General features: G+C 58.4%; 2 protein-coding genes across 13 annotated transcripts in view; one reads left to right on the forward strand and one right to left on the reverse strand.

Annotated features, from left to right (window-relative positions):
- The window catches only part of SAMD11 (sterile alpha motif domain containing 11), a 92,274-nt gene extending 81,669 nt beyond the window's left edge, over positions 1-10,605 (forward strand). For all 10 annotated transcript variants that reach the window (XM_058854965.1, XM_058854966.1, XM_058854969.1 and 7 more), the window contains 5 exons: positions 93-171; positions 346-1,055; positions 5,289-5,413; positions 7,459-7,569; positions 9,146-10,605. In XM_058854965.1, coding sequence (XP_058710948.1) covers positions 93-171; positions 346-1,055; positions 5,289-5,413; positions 7,459-7,569; positions 9,146-9,385 — 1,265 coding nt within the window. In that variant the 3' untranslated portion in view covers positions 9,386-10,605. The remainder of the gene's footprint in view (positions 1-92; positions 172-345; positions 1,056-5,288; positions 5,414-7,458; positions 7,570-9,145) is intronic.
- Positions 10,606-10,822: 217 nt separating this feature from the next.
- The window catches only part of NOC2L (NOC2 like nucleolar associated transcriptional repressor), a 30,092-nt gene continuing 27,326 nt past the window's right edge, over positions 10,823-13,588 (reverse strand). For 2 of the 3 annotated variants that reach the window (XM_058854978.1, XM_058854976.1), the window contains exons 17-19: positions 13,040-13,175; positions 11,708-11,851; positions 10,823-11,593 (exon numbers count right to left, since the gene is read on the reverse strand). In XM_058854978.1, coding sequence (XP_058710961.1) covers positions 11,454-11,593; positions 11,708-11,851; positions 13,040-13,175 — 420 coding nt within the window. In that variant the 3' untranslated portion in view covers positions 10,823-11,453. The remainder of the gene's footprint in view (positions 11,594-11,707; positions 11,852-13,039; positions 13,176-13,588) is intronic. The other variant, XM_058854977.1, reaches the window with a different exon arrangement.

A 13,588-nucleotide genomic window follows, 5' to 3' on the forward strand; every position in this document is an offset into this window, starting at 1 on the left:
AGCGCTCGGGTGCCCTTCTTCCCTCTGGGGAGCTGTTCCTGAGGCAGCCGAGGGTCGGTGCTGAGGTGGGTAACCCCCAGCGTTCTCCCCAGGTTACGGGTTCCTCCAGCCGGCACAGGCGGAGATGTTTGCACGGCAGCAGGAGATGCTACGGAAGCAAAACCTGGCCAGGTGAGAGTGGGAGGGGCTGGGTCTGTGCTGGTGTGGGGTGAATTGGGGACGGATGACACAGCGAGGCCTGGGGAAGGGCTGGGGGGGGGTGTGGAGCTGACACCTCGCTCTGCGGGGCTGGGGGGGAGCGCCTTCCTCCAGACCCCCCCACCAAAACTGCCTCTCCCCGGCCAGGCTGGAGATGTCGGCCGAGCTCATCCGCCAGAAGGAGCTGGAGAACCTGCACCGGCAGAGGCTGCTGGCCGGAGACCCCCTGAGCCTGCACCCGGGGCTGCCCCCGGACCACCCCGCGCTGCGCAGCGTGCACGATGTCCCCGAGGGCCACGCGCTGCGGGACGAGCTGTCCCGGCGCAATGCCATGCTGGTGCTGCGGCACAACAACGCCCCGCTGCTGTCCCTCACCCCCGGCGGCCCCGGCACCAACACCCCGCCCAAGGAGCAGCCCCGGCGGGCCGGGGGCGGCCGCAAGTCCTCGCAGCCCCGCTCGGAGCCGCAGGGCCCCGGCGAGGCGCGGGAGCCGGCGGAGCCGCGCACACGGGACGGGGCCCAGGACTGTAACGACGAGGAGATGAAGGACTCAGAGAGCGACGCCGAGGCCGGAGAGGACAAGGCTGAGGGGCTGAAGGCCGAGGGCGGCTCGGGAGCGGAGCTCAAGGAGTGCAAGGACGGCACGGGCAAGGCGTGCGAGGGGGTCAAGGAGCTGAGCGAGGCGGCCGCGGCCCCCAGCGTCCCCTGCAGCTCCTCCAGCGCGGAGTCCCCCAGCCACCTGCTCGGGCCCGGCATCAACAAGGCCGAGGTGAAATACCTCCCTCCGGCCTCCCTGCCCGCGCCCCAGCCGCTGCCCTTCGGATTCCCCTACACCATGAGCCCCTACTTCCATGCAGGTGAGGCACAGCCGGGGCTGGGGTGGAGCAGGGATGTGTTTGGCAGCACTGGAGGAGGGGCTCTCCCCCTGCCCCTTGTGTGCTTGTGGTTGCTTTCTCAGCTTCTCCTCCTTGTTTGGAAAGGAAGAATTGCCACATGGAAAGGGTGGTCAGGCTTTGGAAGGGCTGCCCAGGGGGTGGTGGTGTCACCATCCTTGGAGGTGTCCGAGGAAGGGTGGATGTGGCACTCGGTGCTCTGGTGACAAGGTGGGCATGGGTCAGAGGTTGGACTGGACCCTGAGGGGCTTTTCCAGCCTGGTTCCCAGGTGTCCCTGTTGCAGGCAGGGGCTGCTGGGCTCTGTGCTGCACTGCTCAGTGTCACAGGTGCCGGGAGAGCTGCGCTGGGCAGGCAGGGAGGGCACTGCCACTCTCTGTCCTCACTGCAGGGGCAGCGGGCACCGGCGGCACAAACGGGGGTCAGACCCAGGGGGCTCCCCCAGCCCAGCCGAGAACCCAGATCTGCCCCAGCTAATGACCTGGCAGAGCAATTAGCGGCAGGAAGGACTGCCTGGCACACGGGAGGGAGGAGGGGGCTGTGCTGTGCTGTGCTGCTCTCCACGCCAGGAGCTGCCTGCGAGCACGGCTGCCCGTCCCTCATTAGAGCTGCCTCCCAGCCAGGAAGGAGGAAGCGATTTTTCAGCGACAGGCAGGTGGCCAGGATGATAAATATTCCTGCTGCCTTGGGCTGCCGAGGCTTCCTCGCAGGAGCCTTTTCCTCCCGGCCATTAGAGAGGGACGGGCTCAGCTCCGTGGTGCTCGTGGCTTGTGAGAGCTCTGCAGGGAGGCCTGGGCTGGGGCTGCCTCCCCTCCCTCCCCCAGCAGCCTGTGAGTCGCTGTAATAGCCCATTTATTATTATCACTTTGAATTTATATCACCAGCACATCTCGCGGCCCCGGCACAGCTCCAGGCTGGGTTTCCCTGCCCGCCTCTCCCGGGTTGTGCAGCCTGTGCCAGGGCTGGAGGTCTTTTCCTGAGGGCTCTTTGGCTTCGGGCTGGTTTCACGTGGTGCTGGGGCTGATCTCCCTCTGGGCTTGGGCTCTGCTGTGCTGCTCCAGAGCAAATCCTCGCACCTGCAAAGCCTTGGGAGGACCGGGAGTTGTGCAGGATGCAGCACCAGGGGTTGAGGTGGGAGTTGAGATGCTGAAATAGTGAGGGTTATATCGATCCCAGGGCTGCAGCCATCCTGGGGTGAGCGAAAAATGTGTTCAGAGGCTCCGGGGGAACACAAAGCACCCGAGGGCAGGCAGGGAGAGCTGCACCCACCTCTCCCCCTGTGCCAGACAATCCCTGTGCCCGCTTTTTGCCCAGGGACTGCTCCCTCGGGAGGGGTGGCAGCTTCTGCCCTACCCTGGAGATGTAACTACAGCACAAGTGCCCAGGCAGGGCCGGTGAGCAAGAGGAAGAGCTGAGGGAGGAGAGGACAGGGGAGAAGCATCCAGGAGAGCAGGACGCTGAGGCTGAGGCATTTCTGTGCTGCTCTGTCCCTGTGATGAGGCAGCCGGGCAGGCTCGATTCCCTGAGCTCGTTTCTGGGGCTGTGGCTCGATGACCTCATCTCCTCAAGGCTTCAGCAGCCTCCTCCTCCTCCTCCCGCAGCCCCGTCCTTCGGAAAAGGTGAAGGATGGAGTGTGCAGGAGGCTAAAATCCTTCTATTGATTGTAGTCTGGAGAGCAATTAACGCCAGCCTTGTGCTGCTCCTGACCCCAGCCCTCGGCGGGGCACGGGAGGGGCTGCAGGGAGCGGGGCTGGGAGCAAAGCCGATGGAGCCCAGAGGTGGGCTGGCTGCCAGGGGCTGTCCCGGTGTCCCCTGGGCTGTCCCCGGGGTGCCAGGAGCACAGAGCCGGCCGTGGCCGTGCTGCACTGCCCGGAGCCGCTGGCCCTCCCTGGCCGGGCTCCGCTCTCCGCCTCTGGCTTCTCTTTCTGGAGCAGCTGGACATGAGGAGGAGGGAGGGGATTATAAATGGCGTGAGGCTGGGCTGTGCTGGGGACACCTGTCCTGGGACGATGGATTCCTTTCAGCCCCCGCACGCCGGGCCCCAGCTGCTGGAACGCTCCCTAATCCATTAGCAGCCCCCTGGACCATCATTTATCAGGCAGGGGCGGCTGGCAGGGAATGGCTGCTGCCCTTTGTGGCTCCGGCAGCCGCTGACATGTCATTATTGGGATCGAAGGTGCGGCCCTGCAGCCACTTGGCACCTATTTGTTCTCATTGTCCGGGCTGCCAGAGACGGGAGGGGACACAGCCCGAGCGTTCTCCTCACAAGGAGGCGCAGGAAGGGCAGGAGCTCCTCTGCTCCGGGGGCTCAGAGCTGGGGAGCGATGATCTGAGGGGAAGGGATCGTGCTCAGCTCCAGAAATCCTTCCCAGGGTTATTCCTGAGCCGTGACAGGGCTGGGATGGGAGAGGGGGGGTCGGGGGGACACCCGAGCACCAACCCTGCCCGAAGCTGGAACTGGGAAAGGGCTGGTGAGTGTCCTGAGGGCTCTGGGCTGGAGCAAAGCGATGGCAAGGAGGGCCACAAAGGTGTGAGGAGAGAGGAGCAGCCCTGTCCCCGCTCCAGAGGGACCGGCAGAGCTGGCAGAGGCAGCAGCCAGCACAGGACCCCAGGAGGGCTCACGCTGGAGGCACCACTGGAGCTCCTCTAGTCCAACCCCTGTTCCGGGATCTCCTTAGAGCCTCCTCTGGATTGTGGAGAGCCTTGGAGAGCTCCAGGCAGGATGTCCTGGCTCTGGCTGTGACATGGCTCGCCCTGAGCTCTGGGGCCTCTCTCCAGGAGCAATCCCAGCCCCGGGAGCTGCTCCTGGGCTGCCCAGGGCTGTGCAGGGCTGTGGATCAGCAGCCAGGGCTGTGGATCCTGCCCACGCTGAGGGGGTGCAGCTGCAGGGACAGCGAGGGAGAAGGGCAGTGGGAAAATGGGAAGGGAAATGTGTGGAAATGATTGCAGAGCCTTTGGCTGCTCCCTGTGCAGGCTCTGCTGGTTCAGAGCATCTCATGGCTGTGATAACTTCCTGTGCAGATCCCGAGCTTTTCCTGCTTCCCTGGGTGTGCCCGAGGCTTCCTAGGGAGGGTGTGGGGCTCTGCTCCTTCCCCTGCCCCTTCCCTCGGCCCTGGGGTATTCCCCAGGGAATTGGCTGCTCCCTGGCCTCCCAGCATGTGCTCCCCACCATGCTGTTGTTTTATCCATTTTTCCCTTGCCATCCCATGTGGAAATGCTGTCCCAGCTGCTGTGGGCAGGAGCAAGGCGTTATATCCATCAAATCCACCAGGGAAAAGCCCCAGGCCCACAGGAGAGATAATTTTGTCATGACAGGCTCCTGGGAGAAATAATTTTTCTCCTGGCAGTTGTGCATGTCCTGAGCAGAACAGCTCATACCCCTCATAGAGTCTTTCCCTGCCTGAGAATCCTGCATGTTCTCATCCCTGTAAATGTCCTTGTGCTCTCCTGGTCCAAACACCCCACAGCAGAGAGTTCCAGGGGTTAATATTGGCTTTCCCCCACCCTAAAGAGGTGCTTTGTGGAATTCGGTTTGTTCTGTGTCCTCCCTTTTCCCCCACAGCAGGTCTGGGTTACCTGAGGTGTTCCTCTCTCCATTTCCACTCCCTGTGCCTCTCCCGTGGGATTTCTCTGGGTGTTGTGGCAGTGAGCTGCTGCAGGGCTGGGGGCTCCCCTGTCCCCCCGTGTGACAGGGCTGGCCCTTGGCCACTCGGCTGTTTTGGGAACAGTGGCTCTGTCCCTGACACGTGCCAGGCTGGCCAGGCTGGGAGAGGAGCCCTTGGCAGGAGCAGGAGCTCCCCGGTGGTTCCCGTTGTCATTCCGAGCACGTTCCGGGAGCGGGGCTGGGAGAGGAGCCCACAGGGCAGGCAGAGTTTTCCGCTTTGTGGTGTGTGTGGAGAAACTCCTCCAGGCTCTGCTGCTCTCCCCTCTCCTCCCCCGCTTCCCCCCGCAGCTGAAGAACATTAAACACATGAAATGCATTAGCTCGGATTTTTCCTTCCCCCAGCCGGGGACCTCCAGGAGGAAGAGGCCTATGAATTGACCCTGCCCAGTGCTTTAATTGACAGGTCATTAAAGATGAATGTGTGGCTAGAGAAAAATATTCAGATTGCAGGCTGGTTGTTGTCCGTGTGGGATTTTAATGATTTATGTTCCTTTCTCCTCCCCTCCCTCCAACCCCCCGACTCCAAACAATCCAGGCACCATGGGAGGTCTGTTTCTGGATGGGGAGGAGAGCCCAGCGCTGGAAGACATCAGCAAATGGACAGTGGAGGATGTTTGCAGCTTCGTGTCCAACTTGTCTGGCTGCACTGAGTACACTCAGGTAAATCCCAGCAGCCCCAGGAGGTCCTGGCAGGAACATCCACGTTCCTGGGAGCCCCATTCCCTCCTGGAGCTCTCAGAGCCCTGCAGGGCTTTGCTGGGTGATTTCCTCGTGGATTGCTGAGTTTGCTGCCAGCCAAGGTGTGGGATGAAGTCTTGGGCAGAAATAAGGAGGGAATTCAGCAGGAGAGGATGGGATTAGGGCCTGAGCTCAGGTAGAACAGGCTTTGTTAAAACCACGAGGAGAAGCAGCCTGGCTCTGGAGCTGTGCCTGGGAGAGGGACTGAGGGCCAGGAATGTTCTGGAGATGGGGGACAGAGAGCCTTCCCCAGGGGGAGGGACAGGGATGGAGGGAGGGTGTGCTTGGGAGGGGATCAGGGTGAGAGGAGGGTCAGGTTCTGACTGAGGTGGGAGGGAGAGGGAGATGGGTGGTGGGTGTCTGTGGGATGTCTCTGTGTAGAGGGGAGTTCAGGAGCTGCGTTTAGTGAGGATGAGGATGGCCCAGGACTGTGATGTGTGAGCTGATGAGAGCTCAGGAAAAAGGCTCTACACCCCAAATCCCAGCTCCACTGGTGCTCCAGTGGGGCAGGAATCAACAAGTGGGACTGAGCTTCTCCCTTCCCAGTGCAGCCCAGGTGGTTCCAGGGTGCTGGAGCTGCTGCAGACGGCCCCTGGCGTGGCCCTGCCCAGTCGTGTGGGGCTCCCAGGCTTTGGGGGATGAGTGTTTCAGGCCCTGCCTGGGGTCTTTAATGGGGTTTTGTAATGTGTGAAAATGCCAGAGCTCTGAGGCTCTGCCCATTCCCTGCTCTGAGCCCACAGCTGCTGGGAGGTCTGGCACTGCTCAGCTCCCTGCTCTGGCCAGGAAAGGCTGCAGGCTTCCCTGGAATGCTGATCCCAGAACCAGGAAAGGGCTGCAGGCTTCCCTGGAATGCTGTGATTCCAGAACCAGGAAAGGGCTGCAGGCTTCCCTGGAATGCTGTGATTCCAGAACCAGGAAAGGGCTGCAGGCTTCCCTGGAATGCTGTGATTCCAGAACCAGGGAAGGGCTGCAGGCTTCCCTGGAATGCTGATTCCAGAACCAGGAAAGGCTGCAGGCTTCCCTGGAATGCTGATCCCAGAACCAGGGAAGGGCTGCAGGCTTCCCTGGAATGCTGTGATTCCAGAACCAGGAAAGGGCTGCAGGCTTCCCTGGAATGCTGATCCCAGAACCAGGGAAGGGCTGCAGGCTTCCCTGGAATGCCAATTCCAGAACCAGGAAAGGGCTGCAGGCTTCCCTGGAATGCTGTGATTCCAGAACCAGGGAAGGGCTGCAGGCTTCCCTGGAATGCTGTGATTCCAGAACCAGGAAAGGGCTGCAGGCTTCCCTGGAATGCTGTGATTCCAGAACCAGGAAAGGCTGCAGGCTTCCCTGGAATGCCAATTCCAGAACCAGGAAAGGCTGCAGGCTTCCCTGGAATGCTGTGATTCCAGAACCAGGAGAGGCTGCAGACTTCCCTGGAATGCTGTGATTCCAGAACCAGGAAAGGCTGCAGGCTTCCCTGGAATGCTGATTCCAGAACCAGGGAAGGGCTGCAGGCTTCCCTGGAATGCTGATTCCAGAACCAGGAAAGGGCTGCAGGCTTCCCTGGAATGCTGATTCCAGAGCCTCAGCTCAGGCAAACCAGGGAACTTCAGCACAAGTAGAAGTTGCCCTGGCCTGGCCTGGGTTCAGCTCTAGAGCTTGAGGACACCCAGGGGATGCTGTTCCCAATTCAGGTTTCTTGTGCAGTGTTTCAGGGAGGGTTTTGGCTCCTGGCTGTGCTGGCTGCAGAGGGAATGGGTGCAGTGAGCTGTGCTGGGTCAAAGAGCAGTAAAAATCCCCTTGGCTCCAGCAGCCACTCCCCAAAGGGACGGCTCCAGGCTGTGGGTCCAGGGCTGGAAACAGCCCTGCTGGATAAACACGGGCTGAGGGTTTCTGGGTTGGCCTTTTCCATGGTGCCCTGCTGTGACAGGCAGCACAGGTGGCTCAGGTGTGTCACTGAGGCTGGCCTGGCACTGTCCCCTCAGGTATTCCGAGAGCAGGCCATCGATGGGGAGACCCTGCCCCTCCTGACAGAAGAGCACTTGCTGAACAACATGGGGCTGAAGCTGGGACCTGCCCTGAAGATCAGGTCACAGGTAGGAAAAGCTCCTCTCTTAGAACAAGTGACACCATTTAAAGCTGCCCCTGGGGCTGTCCAGAAACGTGGTTGATAGAATATCATTTATTAAGCAATAATTTAGTTGCAATTCTGTTTCAAGACTGCTCCATCTGTCCTTGAAAATGTTCCATAGCCTCACCTGAAACCTGTCACAGCTGTGTCAGGGAGAAACCACTGACAGAATTCAGTACCCAGGGGCAGAAATAAAGTCCAGAATGAGAGGTGGGAGGAATAACAGGGATGCAGTGGGAAGCTCTTACAAGGGGCTGGTTCCAGCCCCAGCAGTTCCACTCCTCTTCCCCTCAGTGGGACTCAAAGCCAGAATATCTCTGCTGGATTCTTTCCCCACTGAGTGCTCAGAAAGTCTCTCCTGACACGTGTAAGAGCCAGGCCGTGCTGGGTCCCCTCGGGAATTGTCCTGGGCGGGGCTGTGGCTGTCACTGCACTCCCTGGGCCCACGGGGACAGCTCTGGCACAGGTCCCCAGAGCCACGCTGCCTGTGCTGGGCTGCAACAATGAGAGCGGCTTTACTGCTTTCCCTGCAGCCCTCGCTGTTTATGAGGGGGCTCATAAAAAGGTTCTGTGGGCAATTGTTCCCCGTGGGTCAATTCAGGAGGAAATAAAACTCTTATGTTCCTTAAAAAACAAGAGAGCCCTGAACAGCTCAGAGATGGGGCTTGGGCTGGGGGGAATGCGAGATAGGGGCTGGAACGTGAAACATTCCTTCCATTTAATCAATAGTGTTTAAAGTTCTGTAACAAGGCAGGGCTGGGGGTTGGATGGGGGGGAGCAGAGCCCTGATGCTGCTCCCTGAATAATGTCCCACTTGTCTGGGTCCAGCAGCAGCCCCTGGTTTTGTTTAAGCTCAAATGGGAAGCAGCTGTGGAGGTGCTGGGAGGCTGTGGGGCCTTTGGCCCGTGCTGGGAGGCAGGAGCTGCTGCAGGAGAGAGGTTCAGGCTCCTTCCAGCAGGAGTTTTATTCTCCCTCCCTGCCTTGGCCTTTTCAAGAGCAATTCCTGCTGTTCCAAAGAGGCCGGGCAGTGCTGTGCCAGCAGCACAGGGAGAGCAGAGTCCTGGGGGAGTGTCCATGGATAAAAGGGGCAGGAATGAGCCGGCTCCCCTCACCTGGGGTGTCCCAGCACGCCTGGAGCCGGGGCAGGGGGAGCCAGGGCAGACCTGGGGGCTCTGGCAGGAAAACAGGAGCAGGACCTCAGGACCAAATCCTTGAGGAAAAGAGAGGAAACCTTCCCTGGCCTGGTTTTCAGGTGCATTGGGAGCGGGATTGCTCATTCCAGTGATGTTCCACAGAACAGTTTGGGGTGGATGGGACCTTAAAGCCCATCCAGTGCCACCCCCTGCCATGGGCAGGGACCCTTTCCTCTATCCCAGGGCGCTCCCAGCTGTGTCCAGGCTGGCTTTGAACACTTCCAGGGATGGGGCTGCTCCAGAGACCCTCTTCTGTCAGCAGCTCCTGTTGTTCTGCACAAACCCCCGCGGGTCCCGGGGTGTTCTCCTGCCTTGGTCCATGCCACAGCTGTCCCTGTTTTCCCGCAGGTGGCCAAGAGGCTGGGCCGGGTGCTGTACATGGCCGGTTTCCCGCTGGCGCTGCCGCTGCAGCCGCCGGGGCTGCGGCCCCCGGAGCGGGAGGTGGCCCCGGGCGAGCTCCGCCCGGCCTCCACCGGCAGCGTGGCCTCGCCCTTCGGCAGCGCCGTCCCGGCCAGCCGCGGCTCCCCCAAGCAGCAGGAGAACGGGAACCCTTCCCTGCTCGGCGACACCACCAAACCTCCGTCCTAACTCCGGCCGCGCCCGGACCCAGGGAACGCCAGGAAAGGGCGGCGCCGCCTCCCCGCAGCAGCGCCGCTCCGGAGGAAGAAGGGAGGCTTTGCTTTTTAGTTTTTGGATGCATTTGCTTTTTTTTTTTTTTTTTTTTTTTCTTTCGTTCGGGGAAAATAGAAAAAAAAAGAAAAAAGAAAGAACCACGGAGATTTCTGAACTGTCAAAAATGAAAGGGAAGGGAGGAAGATTATCCAAAGATGTTGTGGTGGGACGACGCCAAGGGACGAGAAGGATGCTGGAGGATGGAGGCAGCATTCCCGTTCCCTTCCACACTCCTCAGTGCAGCTGGAGAGCCCCTGCACAGGGAATAATGGACAGGCTGCTCTTGGCCTTCAGGAACTCTGGGCTGTGACTCCACGGGGAAGGGAAGGGGCTCTGCTCCTGCCACCGGTACTTGCAGCAAAAAAACCCATCCACACCCACCCCAGCCACCTTCCCAGAGCTCTCCTCCTCCCTGGAAACTGGGCTCAGTTCCTCATTCAGGTGTTCTATGCATCTCTAGCAACTTTGAAAACAATACCAAAGACAGACAAAAAGGATAAAAAGACAAAAAAAAAAAGACAAAAAGAAAAAAAAAAAAGGCAAGTTCCCGTCCATGTTTACTTTGTGCGGATGGTACCGAGGCAGCCTGCCCTGGCACGGGGGCCTGGCAGTGCCAGGAGGGCACTGGGAGCTGTTTTCCATGGCATGTTGGGTTTCCAGGAGCAGCAGCAGGGATGCTGTGGGGGAGGAGGGGTCCCAGCCTCGCTGCCCCCAGCCTCATTGCTGGTTTTATTTGAAGCCTTGTTACAGAGGTGGATGTATTGCACATTCTGGCCTGCTGTGGAGCACCAGACACAGCCCTGGGAGCAGGGCAGGGGGGCAGGCTGAAAACAATGGGCAGAGTTTTTACTACTGTGAATGAGCTGGGAACTCCTGGGGGTGACCTCCTGTGACTTGTACAGTTGTGAACAACAATCACATGTGGTACTTTTCTCTCTCTCCCCCCACCCCCCTTTTTTTTTGGGTTTGTTTTTTGTTTAAACGTTGCACGTGCTGCCGTTTTTCTTACAGAATAGCTTTGGTGGTACTTTAGCTTCTTTATATTGTAAAAAAAGGAAAAAAAAAATCATTATCCATCACATCACGATAAAAATGCTTTCCAGCAATCAATTTAAATAAAAAAGAAAAACACTTAATTTACAAATGGTACCTGGCTTTACCCAAGCAGTCTCTGTCTTTGCTTTCATGGGTGCCCACCTGGGCCAGGTGCCTCCCCACAGGTGCAGCTGAGCTGCCACATTCCTGCCTGGAATCCAATGCCAGGGTTGGTTCCCAGCTGGCAGAAGGCAGCCAGGACCTTGCCCAGCTAAGTTAGAGCCAGGAGAAGAAAGGAATCCCTTTTTCTTTGGGAAGAACAGGTAAGTTAATATCTCTTTCAAAGTGAAAATCTTTACATTTACAGTGGTGCCGTTCTCACCTGGGCAGTGTTTCCTACATGAACAATTTTGCCTTTCCTTATTCCTTCATGCCTGCACAACGTGGAACTTTGAAGTTTCCTTCTGCAGCACTCTTAGAGCCAGCTTGAACTGATCAAGGCTTCCATGGAAGCTGCAAAGCTCTGGAAGAGTCTGTGCAGTCCTTGAGGCCTTCTGGGCACCAGGAAGGGTTTGATGAGGGCCCCAGAGCTACTCTGGGGTGGTTGGTGGGGCAGAGAGGAGGAACCTTGGACAAAAACCTCGTCCTTCCCTTGCTCAGCTCACTTAGCAGGGGCTGGAAGTGAACTCTGTGCTATTGAAAGCAGCAGATTTTAATGAGGGGCTTTTATTCCCTCTGCTGAGCAGTTTTTACTGGCCTTGACTTGGCCACGGTTTTATTGGTACCAAAAACAGAGCTGGTAGAAAAAGCTGCAACAGTCCAAGTTGAGTTGAAAAGTCCAAGTTGTGTCACCAAGCAGGTCCTGGGTGGCACCTGGGGCTGGTCCCACCTGAGTTCTGGCTCTGCCAGCAGCTCCAGGTGCTGCAGGCTGGGGAGGGGCTGGAGGTGCTCAGTCCTCATCAGAGAACTCCAGGTCCTGCACGACGTCGTCCCCACCCTGTGCCAGCTGCTGCAGGTCGGAGCGGGACAGCCCCCGGGGGCAGCTCCGGGAATCCCGGGAATCCCGGGCTCCTTCCGGGCCTTCCTCTGCTGGGGGAAAGGGAGAGGTGTCAGTAACCTGCCCCCTCCAGGCTGTGTGCAGCCCCTGCTGGCATCCTCACAAGACAAAAAGGCCCCGGGTGCTGTCAGGAATTCCCCACTCACCCTCTGACTCGCTGTCTTCTTCCAGTTCTTCCTCCTCCTCTTCCTCCACTTCGTAATTTCCTTCTTCATCATCGTCCTCCTCCCCAAACTCCTTGCTGCTGGCTTCTGAGCTGTCATCTGAGGCCTGCCTGGCTCTGCCCTTCCCTGGAAGGGTTTTCAGGGAGTGAGTGGAACATGAACAGCAGCACACGGGAGGGCACAGAGCTCAGGAGTGCCAGGCACACTCAAAGGGAGATTTCTCCACATTTCTCAAAAACATCCCCCTCAAAAGCCATCTCCCTTTGCTCCAGAGGCCCAGCACCTCTTCCTGAGCCACTCCTAATTCCCAGCTTTCCCTTTCTGCCAGAAATCCAGCTGGAAGACACAGGAGTGCAGGTTCCTTCCCAGCTCCTGGTTCTTTCCTGCTCAGATTCCCAAACTGGATTCTCTCCCCTCTTCAGCTCTTGCAGAGACCCCAGCCAGGGATTCTTTCCTGCCTGACAAACATTTCCCATTCCAGGGGGAAGTTCATCCTGATGTGATGGAATTCCCTGCATCCAGCACCATTCCTGCTGCCCTGGGAGGATTCTGGGGCTGTGATCCTGCTGAAATTCCTGCATCAGGAGCAGGAATCCCCCTTGGATCCACAGCACCAAGAAGGGACTGCAGATTCCCTTCCCTTCCTGCTGCACGCACCTGGGACATCCCAAACATTCCAAATCACAGAAGGAATGCCCAGATTTATCCCAAACTCTGTGGTGAGCTTCCCAGGCAGGTTGCACAATTTACTGTGGCCCTCTCGTGGTCACAGCCCAGGTGGCATCACCCCCTGCTCTCCAGGATTTCTTGGCTTGTAGGGAACGCTTGGAAGCTCAGTTGGGGTGAAATAAATAAACCAGAAGTGCAGCAAGGACAGGACCAAGGACCCCTGTGCTGGTGACAGCCCCTGCCAGGCCCAGAACCTGCACAGGGCTCTGTGCAGCCAAGCAGCCCCTGGATTTTGGGCTCAGACCTTGTGGGTGACAAAAGAAGAGCCAAGGGGAGCAGAGTGTGGGGCATGCCCAGGGAAAGAAACACACAACTGAGGCTTTAAAAAGAGCTGGATTGAGAGGGAGAACAGGATAAAAGCATCCCAAACACCTCCAGTGCCACTTCATCCTCTGCTCTCCCTCCTTACCAGGGAATCTTGAACCCAACATGGCCAGCATGAAACCCCCTTGGGACAGGGCCAAACTGACCCCCAGCACATGGAGCTGTGGGCAAGGAAAAATGGGGTTGAGGATAAGGAAAATGGGATTGAGGATAAGGAAAATGGGATTGTGGACCAGGAAAAGCCCAGCCCCAGCCCTGTACCTTTCACAGAGAATCCACCGTTCTCCTCCTCAGAGTCACTGTCCAGCTCAAAGAGATCCTTGAATTCCTTCTTATCCTCCTCCTTTCTCTCGTCCTGCTTCCTGCGCTTGATTTCTGGGAAGTTCAAGTCTTCAAGCTGGAAAGAAAACAAACCCAACAGTAAGAACAGCCCTTATTTGTGCTTTTAAATGTCAAAGGCTGTGTTTAAAGGCAGGAACTTGGCTTTTCCCAGCCTGCCCAGAGCAGCTGGGTCTGTCTGCTGCCAGCCACAGATTTGTGAGGGGGTCCCAGGGGTGTGAGACACGCAGAGCTCTGCTGCTGCATTGATCTTCCCCTAATAAACTACTTTAGCTAATGGAACATCCACTGCAGGGATGAAGATGCAGGATATCCGTGAGAGGCTGGCTGAGGGAGCTCTGCAGTGACAGCCATGCAGGCCAGGCTGTGCTGGGCATTTCTGGAGCAGCCAGTCCCGAGCCACTCCTGGGTTTGGGTGCAGATTTCAGGATTTCAGCAGCTGAGGATGCTCAAGGTCTGTCTGCATGCCCT

The sequence above is a fragment of the Poecile atricapillus genome, chromosome 22 (assembly GCF_030490865.1).
Source record: "Poecile atricapillus isolate bPoeAtr1 chromosome 22, bPoeAtr1.hap1, whole genome shotgun sequence".
NCBI classification, from domain to species: domain Eukaryota; kingdom Metazoa; phylum Chordata; class Aves; order Passeriformes; family Paridae; genus Poecile; species Poecile atricapillus.